General features: G+C 51.3%; 1 protein-coding gene across 1 annotated transcript in view; it reads left to right on the plus strand.

The window, feature by feature from the left end:
* Nucleotides 1-5,579, plus strand: part of Igdcc3 (immunoglobulin superfamily DCC subclass member 3) — a 44,244-nt gene extending 38,665 nt beyond the window's left edge. The window contains exons 7-14 of the mRNA XM_055596997.1: nucleotides 842-1,007; nucleotides 1,215-1,462; nucleotides 1,655-1,819; nucleotides 2,083-2,274; nucleotides 2,403-2,507; nucleotides 3,164-3,302; nucleotides 3,414-3,606; nucleotides 4,240-5,579. Coding sequence (XP_055452972.1) covers nucleotides 842-1,007; nucleotides 1,215-1,462; nucleotides 1,655-1,819; nucleotides 2,083-2,274; nucleotides 2,403-2,507; nucleotides 3,164-3,302; nucleotides 3,414-3,606; nucleotides 4,240-4,443 — 1,412 coding nt within the window. The 3' untranslated portion in view covers nucleotides 4,444-5,579. The remainder of the gene's footprint in view (nucleotides 1-841; nucleotides 1,008-1,214; nucleotides 1,463-1,654; nucleotides 1,820-2,082; nucleotides 2,275-2,402; nucleotides 2,508-3,163; nucleotides 3,303-3,413; nucleotides 3,607-4,239) is intronic.
* Nucleotides 5,580-16,561: the final 10,982 nt, after the last annotated feature.

Genomic DNA, 16,561 nt, shown 5'->3' on the forward strand with positions numbered 1-16,561 from the left:
CCTCCAGCTGTCCATCCTCAGCCTTGCCCCTCACAAGTCTCTGGCTGGGTTAAAGACAGGGTCTCCCGTAGAACATGAGCCTTAGCACCAGAGGGGTGTGGCATTCTCAGGCGTGCAGCCTGCATGCCCTGCAGCTGCCAGTGCCACCTCTCCACCTTGGAAGGCGCTGTCACTTTCCCGCCTCAGCAGGTCATTCCCCCGGCTCACACTTCCCATGGAGCCGTTTCATTCACACGTGGCACTTCCACGCTCACACCTGCCTGCTGTGCGTTGCGCTCCAGCGTGCCTGTCATCCTCTCTCACACTGCAGCTCCCACCTTGCTCACAAGATGTGGGGCCCATGGCAGGCCTCGGTTTCCATTTCCAGGGCGCTCCCCGGCTGTCTTCTCCTGTGGCTTGGGAATGGCGATGGGAAGTCGGGGGAATTAGGAACGTAAATGCTGTTTCTTTAGCATGCCACGTGCTGTTAATCTGTCCACATGAAAATGATGGAGTATTTCACTCTCGTGTGTTAACAGAGGCTTGAGGCCAGGGACTGGAGAGAGGTGGGATTGGGTGGTGATGGGGGGGTGGCGTTCATCCATCTCCTGTCATTACAGCCTTGGAGGCACAGCCAGCCCTATTAGCGCGTTTATTTATTTAACAATTTCCTGAGCAGATGCCAGTCTTTTAAACAGTCCTTAGGATGGAGTCCTCTTCCTAGATGCTGGGGTGAAGGAAGAAAACGGGGAGCCTCTCCTGCCCTGCTGAGAGGAGTTCTCTCTGACCCGCCACCCCTTCCTCTTCACCCCCTCACTCATGGCTACTCTCTGACGCCACATGCTTCTCTGTGCTCGCTCAGCCCCGGCAGAGTTTGTCCAGCATCCCCAGTCCATCTCCAGGCCGGCCGGGACCACAGCCATGTTTACCTGCCAGGCTCAGGGTGAGCCACCCCCTCACGTCACATGGCTGAAGAATGGACAGGTGCTGGGGCCAGGGGGCCACGTCAGGCTCAAGAACAACAACAGGTGTGTGTGCGCACACGCTCTCCCACACTGTGTTGAGGGTCTATCCTGGGAAGGGACAGAGGTCTGGAATAAGCGGAGAGTGCCGAGAGGGGAGTCTGGCAGCTTGGGGCCTAAGTCTTAGGTCTTGTGTGGACCAGGAGGGACTCATCTCTGGATCTGTGAGGTGGGAGGTGTGGCCGCCCTCTGAGGCTCTCTCTCTCCTTGCAGCACACTGAGCATTTCTGGAGTTGGTCCTGAAGATGAGGCCATCTACCAGTGCGTGGCTGAAAACATCGCTGGCTCATCGCAAGCCAGCGCCAGGCTGACCGTGCTGTGGGCCGAGGGGTTGCCAGGCCCCCCACGCAACGTCCGGGCTGTCTCTGTGTCCTCCACCGAGGTTCAGGTGTCTTGGAGTGAGCCTCTCGCCCACACCAAGGAGATCATTGGCTACGTCTTGCACATCAGGAAGGCTGCTGGTGGGTAGTGCCTATCAGGAGAGCTCTGCCATCCACCTTCACTCACTGTCGCTAACCCTCTATGACACACACACATTCTGACCCCAAACCTTCCTTTCCGTCTGTACCCGGCTCCCTTGAAACTTCCTTTCAAAGCTTTCAAGATGTCCTCCTATGTCTTAACCCTCCCTGGCCCTACCCTTTGCCTCCCAGATTCACCCAAACTAGAGTATCAGGAAGCTGTCAGCAAGAGCACTTTTCAGCATCTGGTGAGAGACCTTGAGCCCTCCACAGCCTACAGCTTCTACATCAAAGCCTACACACCGAGGGGGGCCAGCCTAGCCTCTGTCCCCACCCTGGCCAGCACCCTGGGGGAAGGTAAGAAGTACCCAGCAGAACCATCACATACACCTGTTCGGGCTGAATACTGCCTGACCCTGAGGCTGAGCAGGGACTGGCTGTGCTGGGAGGCAGGGGCAGGATTCTGTTTCCTTTGTTTGTTTCTGATTCATGGATAGATGCTGCCTGAGCAAGGGCATGCCCCATGATGGAGGCCAGAGGGCTGTCAGGTTCTTGGGTTCTAGGTCACAGGTGGAAAGCGGGAGCTCCAACTGACTGTTGACATCTTGGTTGGCCTCCAGCCCCCGCCCCACCCCCGCTATCAGTGTGCTTGCTGGGCAGCTCCTCTTTGCAACTGCTGTGGAAGCCCTGGCCACGGCTGGCCCAGCACAATGGTGGCTTCAAGCTGTTTTACCGCCCAGCCAGCGCAGCCTCCTTCACTGGCCCCATCTTGCTGCCCGGGACCGTCTCCTCTTACAACCTCAGCCAGCTTGGTGAGACCTGCAGGACCGTGGGGCTGTGGAAGCTGTGGCACTGGGGGCCAGGGGTGGTGTCCCTTCCCTTCCAGGACAGAGGTGCCTGGCAGGGGACAGGAAGTTGCTCAGTAACCCTGCTTCCGCAGACCCCAGCACTGTGTATGAGGTGAAGCTCCTCGCCTACAACCAGCATGGAGAAGGAAATGCCACGGTCCGGTTTGTGTCTTTGAAGGGAGCTTCTGAGAGGACAGGTGAGGGCTAAGGGCAGGCTGTGGGCCGGAGCCTGGCTTTCAGGGAGGAAGATGGGTGGTGAGCAGGCCGGGAGGAAGGACAGACAGTGTCTGTAACCCGCAGGCACGCCGCTTAGACGGGAACACGAAAGCCCACAGCTTTTCAGCTGTGTGGCCTTGGACGAGTTTTCCCTTGACCCGTGTTCCCTTGACCCTAGTTTTTCTCCAGTACGATACCTACTTTATAAAACTATGGCAAGGATGGCACAGCCCCATAAAAACAAAGCGAGGTGCAGCTGGTCCTGGCTGGAGGAGAGCTCAGTTTACAGGGCAGGGCGCTTGCCTTGAATACATAAAGCCCTGGGTTCCATCCCCAGTGCCACAGAGCGGGCATAGCATCTCCAACCACAGCACCCAGGAGGCAGAGCTGGAGGATCAGGCCATCCTTAGCTACCTAGCAAGTTTGTGGCCAGCCCGGGCTACATGAGACCCTGTCTCAAAATAGTTGTGCTAGTCCTGGTAGCTGGCATAGAGCTGCTGCCTGGAACTCATAGAAAGAACCGGGAGACTGAGCTGGGGCCTCAGAGGAAGCGTTAAAGAGGTTAAGCATCGGAAGAGGACTGAGGAGTCTTGCTTCAGGCCAGGCACGCTGTGCCCCAACCTGCCCTGCCCTCTAGTCTTGAGTCCCCCCTGTGACTGCTGGAAGGAAGATGTCAGCAACCATTCATCCGCCACAGGCATTGTCGTCGGCATCCATATCGGAGTCACCTGCATTGTCTTCTGCGTTCTCTTCCTCCTGTTTGGCCAAAGGGGCAGGTGAGTCCTGATTCGGGGAAGGGACTCTTGCAGGGGAGGGAGGCAGAGATACCCCCCCCTGTCTGTCTCTATCCCTGATCATGCACCCCTAACACTTGACCCGCCTCTTAGGGTCCTCCTGTGTAAGGATGTGGAGAACCAGCTCTCCCCTCCCCAGGGTCCCAGGAGCCAGAGGGACCCTGGTGTCCTGGCCCTGAATGGAGGGAGCAGAGGAGATGGGGGCCAGCTCGGCCGAGACACCAAGGACTTGGAGCAGCTATCTCCCCCGGCTGGGTCACCTGGGCAGCCGGGCTCCAGACCCACGGTGAGTACCCGTGCCTCCAGTCCCTCTCCCTCAGTCTCTGACTCCCCTCGGGCTGTTCCTCCCTTCATCTTGGCCACAGGGAAAGATCTTTCTGGGACATCTAATTCCTTGGGTCCTGAGTTAGCCTGGGAGGTCGAGGGATGTCCAGGCATGTCCATCCTGCAGCCTCTAGGCCACATGCTTCTGCACTTGGTGGGTAAGAGCTACCAGTGTAGTCTACCACAAAATTGTAAATTAACTTAAACCAGGATGAACCAGCTGTGGTCGAGTATACTTGTAATGCCTGTACTCAGGACCTGTAGGCCTGGAATCCGAATTCCAGGATCATCCTCAGCTACATAGAGAGCAAGCCTGAGCTACATGATACCTCTTTAAAAATAAATTATGATTCCAGGCTTGGTGGTCCACACCTTTAATCTCAGCACTCGGGAGGAAGAGGCAGGCGTATCTCTGTGAGTTCAAGGCCAGTCTGGTCTACAAAGCGAGTCCAGGACAGCTAGGGCTACACAGTGAGAAGGGTTTTGTGTGTGGCTTGGCTGAATGTTTTCCAGCGTGATCTTTTTGATGACAGTGATACAGCCGCTGCTTGCTCTGACCTACACCGACCATCATGCCTGACTCTTCCTTCCTCAGGGCCTCTCAGCCTCTGCTCTGTGTGAGGAGACCCAGCTCTCCATGGTGCAGCTTCGAGACTTCAACCTTGTGTCTGGGAGGACGACGGAGGCCAAATCTCCCTGTGCGGGGCCTGGGCTGGCCCCAGAACCCCAGGATGTAGGCCCTGGCCTGCTCAGTGAAGGACAGACTGCCCAGCCTCCAGCAGCCCCAGCTTCCCAGTGAGCTCACTGAGACAAGAGCCAGCGTTTGGTGTGTTCCCGAGGGGCGGCGCCCCATTCTCAGGTCGAAGGCAAGGTTTTTCCTGTTCCTGTGGGATTTGGATGGTTCTAGGAGCCCGCCACTGAAGGACAGGGTTCTCAAACCATGGGAGCTGGTAGGCCCTGTTACAAACGGCATCTCTCCACTAGAGCTAATGCCCCTCACCAACGCCTGCGGCCCACAGGACTTCTAATGAAACGAAAGTTTTCCTTTAAAAATCAAAAATTTAACATCAAAAATGAGAGAGAAAGGAGAGGGACTGAATTATACTCAGAAATACGTCCCTGCTGTGGCCTGTCCCTGATGCCATCACGCAGCTCTGACCTTGTTTTCTCAGGGTGGATTTTAGCTGTTTTGACTCTCAGCACCTACCTCAGCCGGAATGAATGTCCTTGGGGGCTAGTGGGGCAGTCGCCTCAGCCCCCTGCCCCACAGAGCCCAAATGCACTCCTACCTCAAGCCCCTTTATGGGTACCCCGCCCTCCCCATTGTTGCCCAGAGAAAAAGAAGAAAAACAAAAACAAAAACAAAACAAAAAAACAACAACCCCCCCCCAACTCCAAGTGTGAAAGAAACCGTCTACCTCAACCTCAAGGCCCTCTATGTGGGCCTGTGTTGTCACTGGACCCTCCTGGGCCTCCTCCTCCCCTAGCCTTGCCTACCTCCCCCCAATAGAGGAGGCTGTAGCTAAGTGACCATGGGGGCTTACAGAAACAGAGATGAAATTGGTCAGAGAGAAAATGTGAAACAAGCCAAAAAAGGAAGAGGAAAGTTGCTCCTTGAAATATAGACATTGTTGTCCCAAACTGTTCACCTCCCTGCTGCCCCCTGTACACCATCCCCTGTGTCTACCCACTCTTGTTCTGACCTTCTCAGACAACCCGCTGGCCATCTGGATACTTGTAGTCCTCCCTGCCTGGGCCTGGGGAAGGTAAGACAGACCCTGGAGGCTCAGTCCCGCTCAGACACGGAGCCCGCCCCTGGGATGTGCTGCATTGTGGGGAGCTGGGTGCTCCCGACAGAGGCACTCCAGCCTTCTGTGACTGAGGTAACCTGCCCTGTCAGCAGGGGTGGCCAGGAGTTATTTTTGTATGAGGTGTGTTTACGTTTTATTTCTCTTTTCTGTTGAATTGTTCTCTAAACTACTTAGGTTTAAAAAGAAGAAAAAGAAAGAAAAAAAATTAAATACGTATTTTTGGTTACACTCAGAAACATTTTTTTAAATAGCAGAAGAAAAACATTTTTTAAAGAAAAAGAAAGAAGTGTATTCCTTTAGAATGAGGTTAGACTATAAAGTCCCTGACCCCAGATCTTCTAGGGACAGCCCACCCTGAACTTTGGATAATTAGCTGAAAAAGGTAGAATTTGTGGCATTTTGTTAGAAAACTAGAGTCTTGTCCAAATGGACTTGGGAAGGGCAGTTTGTCCCTTCTCCCAAATGGTGGGTGGATTCCGGGGCTCTTCCCAGTCTGAGGCACTGCCCTCTGCTCTGTCCTGTGGTGTCACTTCTCTGTGGCATCCCATTCTGCCTGGGTCGGAGGGACCGGGGAGAGGAGGCTGGCAGCCTCTTTGGCCTCCCCCGAGGTTGTCACAGTCTGTTCATTTTAACTGAATAAAACTGTTGCCAAAGTGAACACTGAGTTTTCTGATATGGCCGTGCAGGGAAGGGATGGGGGGGGAGGAGTTTGGGGGAGGGACCCTCACAGGGTCAGGGTCTGCGATGACAGCTAACTGCTCTGAATTGTGTGAAATACCTGATATGGGAGGTCACACGTCCACACAAAGCCATGTGGAGCAGCTGTGCCGGTGGCCATCATTCCCACGGTCAGATACACAACCCAAGAAAGGGGAGGCGCTGGGCCGCGGCTCAGCTGGATGCTTACCCAGCATGCACAAAACTTAGGTTCCAGCCCCAGCACCGCATAAACCGGGCATGGGGCTATGCAGCCATCATCCCAGAACACAGGAGGTAGAGGCAAGAGGAGGAGAATCCAAAGTCGATGGGCTGGAGAGATGGCTCAGAGGTTAAGAGCACTGGCTGCTCTTCCAGAGGTCCTGAGTTCAATTCCTAGCAACTACCCGGTGGCTCCCAACCATCTATAATGAGATCTGGTGCCCTTTTCTGGCATGCAGGTGTACATGCAGGCAGAACATTGAATACATAATAAAATAAATAAATAAGCCTTACAAAATTAATTTGGCCCAAGTGTGGTGTCCCATGCCTTTAATCCTAGTTAATCCTAGCAGGTAGGCAAACAGATCATTGTCAGTTTGAGGTCAACCTGGTCTACAAAGTCCAGGACAGCCAGGGCTACACAGAGAAACCCTATCTCAAAAAAAAAAAAAAAAATAGGGTTATCTTCAATTACGTTGGTACCCCTCCCTCCCTGGTGCCCCTGACATGGTGTCTGCTCTGTTCAAGGGCTATGGTTTGGGCAGGGCAAGGAGTGGACAGCTGTTTCTGTCCTGCTTGGCTTCTTTCAGCTGGTGGGCAGCTGGAGGCTGGGGCTGCCCCCATGTTTAGTGGTTGATACTGTCAGAGCGCAAGGGAGGCAGATGTGTTACTGTCCCTAACCTCACAATACTTCTTCTCCATTGTTTGCTAAAGCAAGTCATGAAGGCTGGTCAGACTTAGGGATTTAGATCACACGAGTGGCAAGAGTGTCAGGGAGCATGTGGACATACTTTAAAAACAACCACAGAGAAGGTAAGTGTCTCAAAAATAAAGAAACAAAAGAAATTAGGTAAAAAGCAATCAAGGTACACACACACACACACACACACACACTCCTGCACATACATGTACACTCATAGGCAATAGGGACGCAACACACACAGAAGCAGAGGCTGGGATGGGGCTCCGTTGGTAGTTTGGCAGGAAACCCTGGGTTCAGTCCCCAGAATTGCATAAACCGGGGGTGGTGGTACACACCTGCAATCCTAACATCTGGGAGGCAGGGGTGGGAGGGTCCCATATTCTGGGCCATCTTCAGCTTTATAGAGAATCTGAGGCCAACCTGGGCTAGAGACCCTGTCAAAAATCAAGAGGCGGCAGGTGAAATGGTCTATCAGGTAAGGGCATTTACCACCAAACTTGATGACCTTGGGACTTGTGTGGTGGAAGAAGAGAGCTGACTCTTGCAAATCTTCTCTGACCTCCACGGGCACACTATGGCACGCACAATCACATAGATAGCCCTAGAAACAAGCAAACTTAACAAGCAAACAAGCTTAACGTGGGCCAGGGGAGCGGAAACCGAAGCAGAAGATTGCTCCTCCTGACCTGGCTTCCCACGAGTCTCTGGTCCCAGCCTGGTAGCTTAGTAGCCCAGAACTTAAGGCTCGGGCAGTACAAGAGAGCTTTGCTGCCACCTTCTGGAAGCAACGAACATTACAGCCAATGGGACGGGTGTGCCTTATTAAAAACACCAGTAGCAATCAAGACTAGTTTTGCAGGAGAGGTGCAGAGCCAGGGAGGGCATCCAGTACAGAAAGCAGGACAGGAGCCAAGGTTGGAGTCATGGAAGTGCACCAGGAGGTAACCAGCGGGCAGCCAGGAGGCTGTCATTTTGCTGTGTGAGGTGAGGCACTTAGATACGTGAATGGAAAACGTAAATGGAACGACGACTCTGTTCCCACATGTGCTCTGTGCACGGTTGATGGTTCCCGGCGTCTCAGGGGCGGAAGGGGCTCGCTGAAGTGTTATGTCCCATTGCAGCTGACGACACCTGCAATTTCATTTTATTTTGCATCAAACCTTTTTATCACATCTGTTCATTGACTCTGGAGGAAGACAGCATGTACGTCATGGTGCGCGTGTGAAGGCCACAGGACTATCTCCTGGAGTCAGAATCTGGTCTCTCCTACCATCTGGGTCCCAAGGACTGAATTCAGATCTTGCCAGGGCTGGAAAGATGGCTCAGCCATCTTAACTGATGGCTCAGGTAAGAGCACTACCAGCTCTTCCAGAGGACCCAAGTTCAATTCCCAGTACCCTCAAGGCAGATCACAACTGTCTATAACTACATTTCTAGGGGAACCAACACTCTCATACAGACATACAGACATAACAGCACATAAAATAAATAAATAAATAAACAAATAAATCATTAAAAAATAATAAATAGCCAGGTGTGGTGGCACACACAGCACTCAGGAGGCAGAGGCAGGCGGATCTCTGTGAGTTTGAGGCCAGCATGGTCTACAGAGTGAATGCAGGATAGCCAAGGCTACACAGAGAAGCTTGTCTCAAAAAGAAAAAGATAAAAATAAAAGATAAAAGCAGGTATCCTTACCACATGAAGAAGCCAAGGCCTAGAGAAGCGAAGGGTGGATCTGGGGCCTGACTCCCAGATTCCTTGTCCTGCTCAGGCTGCTTACATTCCAGAGAGCGTGGAATATAAGCCAATTGAAACAGAGTTTGTTTTGGTTTTGCTTATTGGAATTTTTTGAGTTTATAATATAATTACATCATTTACCCCCTTTTTTCCTGCCTCTAACCTTTCCCATGCATTTCTCTTACTCTCTCTCTCAAGTTCATGGCCACTTCTACTTAAAAAAAAAAAAAAAAAGATTTATTCATTTATTATTTATACAATATTCTGCCTGCATGTGTACCTGCATGCCAGAAGAGGGCACCAGATCTCATCATAGATGGTTATGAGCCATCATGTGGTTGTTGGGAATTGAACTCAGCACCTTTGGAAGAATAGCCAGTGCTCTCAACCTCTGAGCCAGCTCTCCAGAACACTTTTTCTTTAATTGTTGGTGTGTGTATTCCTAAACATATAAATGCAACCTGCTCAGTCTGTATAATGCATCTTGTGTGATGTTTGTTTGTCTTTAAAATGAGGAGATCCTGAACTGTCAGACACACCTCCTGTCCAAAGGAATGTTAAGTATATCATAAAATGGACAGGGAACCTGCCATAAACTTAGTGCCCCCAAGCAGGCTGAGGGCCAATGCTTCCTGGCAATCATTCAGTTTCCTTAAAAGAGGTAGAGTGGTTTAAGAGTATGGGCTCCGGTTTATATTCCCGGTCTGTCACTGCCCAGCTGAGTGGCTGGTGGGCACTCCTGATCTCTGTTCTAGTTTTCCTGGAGGTTGCTGGAGGAGTGAACAAGTCAGAGCTTCTGCAGGCTCTATGCTCCATCTGTAAGGACCACCACCCGAATCTGGGGAGATCTTGGCCCATCCTCCTCTAGAGCCACTTCCTTTCTCTGCCCCTTGCTAGACACTCTCATACTGAACCCTCTGCCCTGAAATGCGATAGCAACACGGGCTCATCTTCAGCTGCTCGGGAAACTTAGGCTTCAATTTCCCAAAGACAGAGGGCTTTTGACATGAGGTAGCAGTAGAGTCACAGTGGAAACTTGTGGAACCAGGGAAAGGAAAAATGAAAGGAGAAGAAAAAAGCAGAAGACGAACTGGAAATGGAGCCAAGAGTGACCTCGGCTGGGCATATCAGCACATGTCTTTAGTCTCAGCATTTGGGAGAATAGGTGGGTGGACCTCTCTGAGCTCAAGGCCAGCAGGCCCAGGAGAGCAAGTTCTAGGCCAGCCACGACTATGCTTCAGCCGCTAAAGGTGTAGCATGGGTGGAGTAGACGCTTGGGTTCCGGCCCAGCTACCCGATAACTTCTTAAGGGAAGGTGAACAAAGAGCCTGAGGACTTGGCAGTTTAAATTATCATCACCCCCCCACCCCCACCCCCCGGCTCCCTTTCATTCCTCCAGGGCATGAGACTTTGAGAATCTCAGTGCAGCTCCAGGCTTGACCTCTGCCCCTCTGAGTATTTCCTCACCCGGTGGTGATCACAACCAGACTGAAATAGCTGTTTTGTGAAGAGACCAAATGAGGACCCAAGCAGACAATTCCTGGCACCTAGTGCAAGGTAGGTGCTCAATAGACATTCTGTGTCGTGAAGGTGAGTCTAAGAAATACAGCTGAGGGGAAAGGGCTAACCTAGGAGGCAAGAGTCCCTGGGTCCGAGCCCAGCCCCAGGGGGTAAATCAGAAAAGGATATTGCAGACATGTAACAAAGGACTGCACCTTGCTCCCGCTCTCTGGGCTTGGCTGTCCTTGAATCCAGCCCAGCAGTCACACAAAGGTCACAATGCTCTTCTGGGCTCCCCCTCTTCCTGCAAGTCACACAATAAAGGCCTCTGATTGCCTGATTAGAGGAAGCGGATATACAATTAATTTCAATTTTAGCCCTAAAACCCTTCTTCTACCTTTCAAAAAGAATCGCATATTCCAATTTACACATTGAACAAACGTGGGATTTTCCAGCGGGCTGTGCAGCCTTTGAAGTGACCAGGCCAGACTATTGATTTATTTCCAACTAACCCCTTTCTTTGAACCCAGAAGGGTCAAGGTTAATTATATAATAAAACACACTGTGCCCAGCTGCCCTTCTGAGGGCACAGGGAGGCCCCATTCCCTTTCTGAGCCCTAAGAGGTGGATCAGATTTCTGATTCCTTCCCCCCTCAATTCATTTCCTTCATCAGGGCCCATTAAGAAGAAGAAAAGGGGAAAAAAAATTTGACCTCTCATTTCCTCCCTGAGAGATAAATTTCAATCTGCTGAAAACCGACAAAGGGATGCGAGCCACGTGTCCACACTCACCTCCTGTCCCAGAGCGGGCAGAGAGGCTGGTGAGGTTGGTGGCCAAGGGCTATCGACCCCTGAGGATGGAGTCTCTCTCCTATGAAGTGGGACTCCGGTTACCACAGCCAAGACTCCGCTGAGGTTGAGGTGACGGCGAACTAACTGGCCGCGGGCTAGTCACACGCATGCGCAGGCTTCGGTGGCCGCTGAGCCGGGCCGCGTGGCAATGTCGGCTTTCCCACAGCACGAGTCACAGGCCGAGGTAGGGTTTTTCTTTTCTTTTCATTCCTTTCCTTTTCTTGTGTATGTCCTGCTTGTAAATTGGAGTCTTCTGGGACTAGGGAACTCGTTTATGAAAGTACAGAGAAAGTGCAGAAACTTCATTCAGCAGAACCCACATAAAAATTGTTAAAAGCTGCCCATGGCTGGTTGACACATGCTTAAAATCCCAGGGCTGAAGGTGTGGAAAGTGGAAGATGGTCCCTGCACCTTGCTTGCCAGCCAGACAAGCCTATTTGGTGAGTTCCAGGCCAGTGAGAAACAGAGTCTCTGGATAAACAAATAAACAAATGACAAAATAAAATAAATGTTGGGCATGGTGGTAGAACCTTTGTTTGTTTGTTTATGTATGTATGTATGTATGTAGGTATGTATGTATGTATGTATGTATGTATGTATGTATGTATGTATGTATTTTTGGTTTTTCAAGATAGGGTTTCTCTGTGTAGCCTTGGCTGTCCTGGACTTGCTTTGTAGACCAGGCTGGTCTTGAACTCACAGCCTCTGCCTGAACTACCTGCCTCTGCCTCCCTGAGTGCTGGGATCTCAAGCTTGCACCATGATGCTCAGTGATGGCAGAAACCTTTAATCCCTGTACTCTGGCAGCAGAGGCAAGTAGATCTCTGTGAGTTCAAAGGCAGCTAATCTACATAGCAAATTCCAGGCCAGCCAAGGAGACATGGTGTCTCAAACACACACACACACACACACACACACACACACACACACACACACACACTGAAATACATTAGCCCTGGTAACTCGGTTGGTAGAGCCGACTTGGAGACTTGGAGTGGGGTATTGGAGGATGATCTGATCAAAATGTGTTGTTTTTAAACAAAATCCCAAACACTTGATTTTACCAATAAAGACTCAAGAGCCAGATGCTGGGGTGCGAGGCAGAGAAAACACCCAGCTGACCTTCCTACTCAGCTGACATCCCAGAAAGGAAAAGCCCTTTCTCCTTCTCCACGTTGTCTTAAAAACTCCTCAGACTGAATCAAGCACACAATCTCGGGGGTTCACAGAGCGACCAAATATCCTGCAACAAAAATGCATTGTATATAGCTATGAAATTTTCAAAGAATAAAATCTAAAAGTGAATAATAAAATGAAAAATGCAAAGGCTGGTGAGATGGCTCAGAATGCGAAACCACTTGTCCACCTGGATCCGACCCCTAGAAGCCGCAGGAGAAGGAGAGGACTGGGAGAGCTGGAAGGGAGAGAAGGCTGGCCTTTCTTCTCCGACTGTGCACCTTGGGCCATGCGCACTGTCTTGCACACAAGTAACAACGCTGACGATAAGGAACTAGATTAAGGTTTTTCCAAGATGGACGGTGCTTGGTGACCAATGCCTGAAGCTGACCCCTGGCCCCACACACAGGCACACAGGAGACTGAGTGAACATCTTCACATACAAAAACTGCCTTCCACTCCCAGGAGGTGAATGTATTAAACGAGAGGCCTTAGGAGGAAGGAGGGCCTAGGGGAAGGAAGTTGCCTCTCAGGGAAGGAGGAAAACCTCCTTCTTAGAAGAACTAAGGACTGTCACGTGAAGACTCCGGAGACTGAGGCAGAAGGATGAATCCAGGTCGGACTTGACACATACTAAGAAACGAAACGAAAAAGAGACGAAGGTCTAAAGCCTTTCACCTAAAGGTCGCTGTATGTGATGGTTTACTACCTGCCGATTTTGAGGCGACACTCACAGAAGCCTCCAAGAAAGAAGCAGGTCCTCTACCCTCCATGTTTTTCCAAAATGTATGATTCCTGGTGTTAATGTAATTTTTTTTTTAAGGTAGGTTCTCATAGCGTAGCCCAGGCTGGCCTGGCCTATAGTTCAGTATGTAGAGCAGGCTAGCCTTGAGCTCACAGAGTGCTGTCTGCCTTTGCCTCCACAGTTCAGAGATTAAAGGCGGGCGCCACCGCCCCCAAAAGCACAATGCCTCCCATTTCACACTGAAGGTTCATTCTTAGAGATTGTAATTCAGAGCGTGCTCTACTGCTGAGCCTCACCCCCACCCTTGTTTATTTTACTTTAATAAAATGATTTTTTTTTTTTTTGAAGAACAAAACACCATATTGCCGGGTGTAGTGGCTCATGCCTGTAACCCCAGCACTTGGGGAGGCAGAGGCAGGAGGATCTCTGTGAGTTCAAGACCAGCCTGGTCTACAAGGTGAGTCCGGAACAGCCAGTGGTACACAGAGAAACCCTGTCTCTAAAAACCAAAACAGCAGCTTTGTATTTATTTAGACGTTAGGCAGCCCCGCCTAACAGTACTGTGGAGATATGTTTTGACAGTCCTTTGGCCCGGCTGACTTAAGTCTCTTTGGGTAGTTTACAAAAGCCATTGAAAAATAAATGGGCTGTGAGATAGCTCAGTGACTGAGAGCGTTGTTGCTCTTGCAAAGGATCCAAGCTCAGTTCCCAGCACCCACATAGTGACTTACACCATCCATAACTCCAGTTCCAGGGGACCCAGCCCTGCTGTGACTGGAGAGCACAGACAGGCATATATACAGGCAAGCCATTCATAAGAGCAAAAAAAGGAGTAAATATTTGCTGAAGAATGTAATCTAGTAAAATTAACACTTTGATACTATACTTATATATATATTAGATTTGTTTTTCTGGGCTCAATGACACACGCCTTTAATCCTAATGCTTGGGAAGCAAAGGGAGGCAGGTGTATCTCTGTGACTCCAAGGGAAGCCTGGTCTACATAGAGTTCCAGGCCAGCTAGGACTGGATAGTAGGACCTTTATCTCACAAAGAAAAGGAAAGCAAGTTATCGCCTTCCCGTCACAAAGCCCACAGAGAAGAAAGCCCAACTATTCCCATTCTACAGGTGAGAACATTGAGGCATCTCAAGGTCATGTGACTAGACAGCAAGTTGTGACACGCGTTAACAAGTCCTCAGCTTTTGTCCAGCTCCCTCTCTGCTTACTCCAGCAGTGGATGTGAGGACGTTTTCAGATGGAGAATGTCTGTGTGGGCAGCTCTGAAGAGCAGAACCTGAGCCACTGTTAGGTAATTACAACCCTTTCTGTCCTGTGTCTTCAGTCATCCCAACGGTGTCTTCGATAGTGAGCCCTGATCCAGAGCCAAGTCGGAACTCTCCCTCTCTAGATGGTCACACCTGGACCAGCTCAGAACCATCCCCCCCTTTGCTTGTTTTCCAGGACACTGGTGTTTCAGATGGCGCTGGGTCTGCCATCTTGCAGAGTTCCTGGTGTGACTACGGTCAGGTGTCTGGAGGCTTCACCAACCCAAAGGGAAGAAGGGATGGGCAGGAACTAGCTTCTTCCGGTGGGAATTAGCAGTAGCCACAGTCCCTGGGCCTCTGAGACAAAGGGTGAGCACAAGAGGGAGTCTTCGAATTCCAGCCTCAGGTGCACCTTCCCGCCTTTCTGGAACCTTCTGACACCCCCTCCTCTGCCCCCGCAAGGCCTTCATGGCTCTTAGGCAGTGTCTGCTTCCACTGCCCTTTCACTTGCACGGCTTTTGCCCAGGTCCATTGTGGTAGAGTGCCAGGGCACAGCCCAGCGCTCAACAAGGCAAGCTCTCCGTGGGCAGGGACTGTAACTGGGTGGTAGCAGGCTCGGGGCTGCAGTTAAGGCGAAGCTGTGCATGCCTGCTCCCAGGTGTGTGTGTGAATATGCATGGGCGTGGGGGTTGCCGGCAGGTTCATGCGCACAGGTAACTGCGTGTTATTTGTGGACATGTCTGTATGGGAGTGTGTGTGCAAGATGCATGCATGGGAACACATGTATGTGTGTGCCTTTTACGAATGCGTGGGCATGCATGTGACAGTGTAGGTGGCCTGTCAGTCTCGGCCTGACCTTGTCGCCTGGCTTTGTCTCTGCTGCTGCTTTCATCCCCACAGGAAGCCTGTCTGAGTCAGGCCCCACAGGACGCACAGCCTTGTAGTAACTAAAGGCCAGGGCGGGTCTCCTGTCACTCTCTCATCTCTGCTCCCTGGAGTCCAGGGCTTAACATTGTGAAATGTCAGAGCCTGGGGCCCAGGGGTGGGGTGTGGGGGCTGTTAGAGACCATCTGACACAGCTGGACAATAGGGAGACCAGGTCCTGGGTAGATTCCCGAGTCAGGGCTGCAGAGGCCACACAGCATCTACCCCGAGCTTGCTGAGAGCAGCATCTCCCAGGCCCCTCTCCTACCACAGTAACCTTGAGTCTCTTCTCAGCCCCAGCATCTGCAGTCTGCAAAACTGGTCTCCCGGGACCACCAGCCCTAGTCCCCAGGCTGGAAAAGGGGGTCCACCATGGGAGCCGTAGCACTCTGACCAGCTGGACCTTTCTGTCATCACACAGGGTTTCTCATTGGGCCTGCCTTAAGCCCTCTCCTCAAGAGAATGCAGGCCTCCTGGTACAAGGCAGAATTCTAGCTGTGGTTAATGGTAAGGCTGTTTTTGAGTCTATGTCCTGGAACTTGCTCTGTAGACCAGGCTGGCCTTGAACTCATGGAGATCTGCCTCCTCTGGCTCCCAAGTGCTGGGCATTAAAGGTGTGTGCCGCCATGCTGGCAGATACTTTTTTTTTTTTTTAAGATTTTTAAATTTAGTCAATGGGCGTTTTGCCTGCGTGGATGCCTGTGCACTTCATGCCTGCAGCGCCCGTGGAGTTACAGACGGTTGTTGGTTATGTGGGTGCTGGGAATGGAGCTTGGGTCCTCTGAAGAGCAGCCAGTTTTAACCACCCAGCAACCTCTCCTGCCAATAAATTCTTTCTTTCTTTTTTGTTTGTTTGTTTTTCAAGACAGGGTTTCTCTATGTAGCCCTGGCTGTCCTGGAACTTGTTCTGTAGACCAGGGTGGCCTGGAACTTACGGAGATCCATCTGCCTCTGCTTCCCAAGAGCTGGGATTAAAGGCGCACGCCGCCACCGCCCCGCACAGTAAATTCTTTCCTGATTTATAGTGGGCAGAACTCTTGCAAATGTGTAGTTAATGAGAAAAGAGAGGGAGAACTTCTTCTTAAAAAGACATTAAACCTTTTTTGGGGGAGGGTGCACTAGCTTGAATGTGGAGAGATGACATCTTGCAGGAGAGGGCACTCTTCATGAGTGCGTCCTGGGGTTGGGGCTCAGGCCTTCAGGCTTGGCAGCAAGCACTGTTACCCACCTAGTCAGTTCACTGGCTCAACAGCTCCCTCCCCTCCCCCAAGCCCCAGGCTG

Source organism: Psammomys obesus, unplaced genomic scaffold, assembly GCF_907164565.1.
Source record: "Psammomys obesus unplaced genomic scaffold, mPsaObe1.curated_primary_1811, whole genome shotgun sequence".
NCBI classification, from domain to species: Eukaryota; Metazoa; Chordata; class Mammalia; order Rodentia; family Muridae; genus Psammomys; species Psammomys obesus.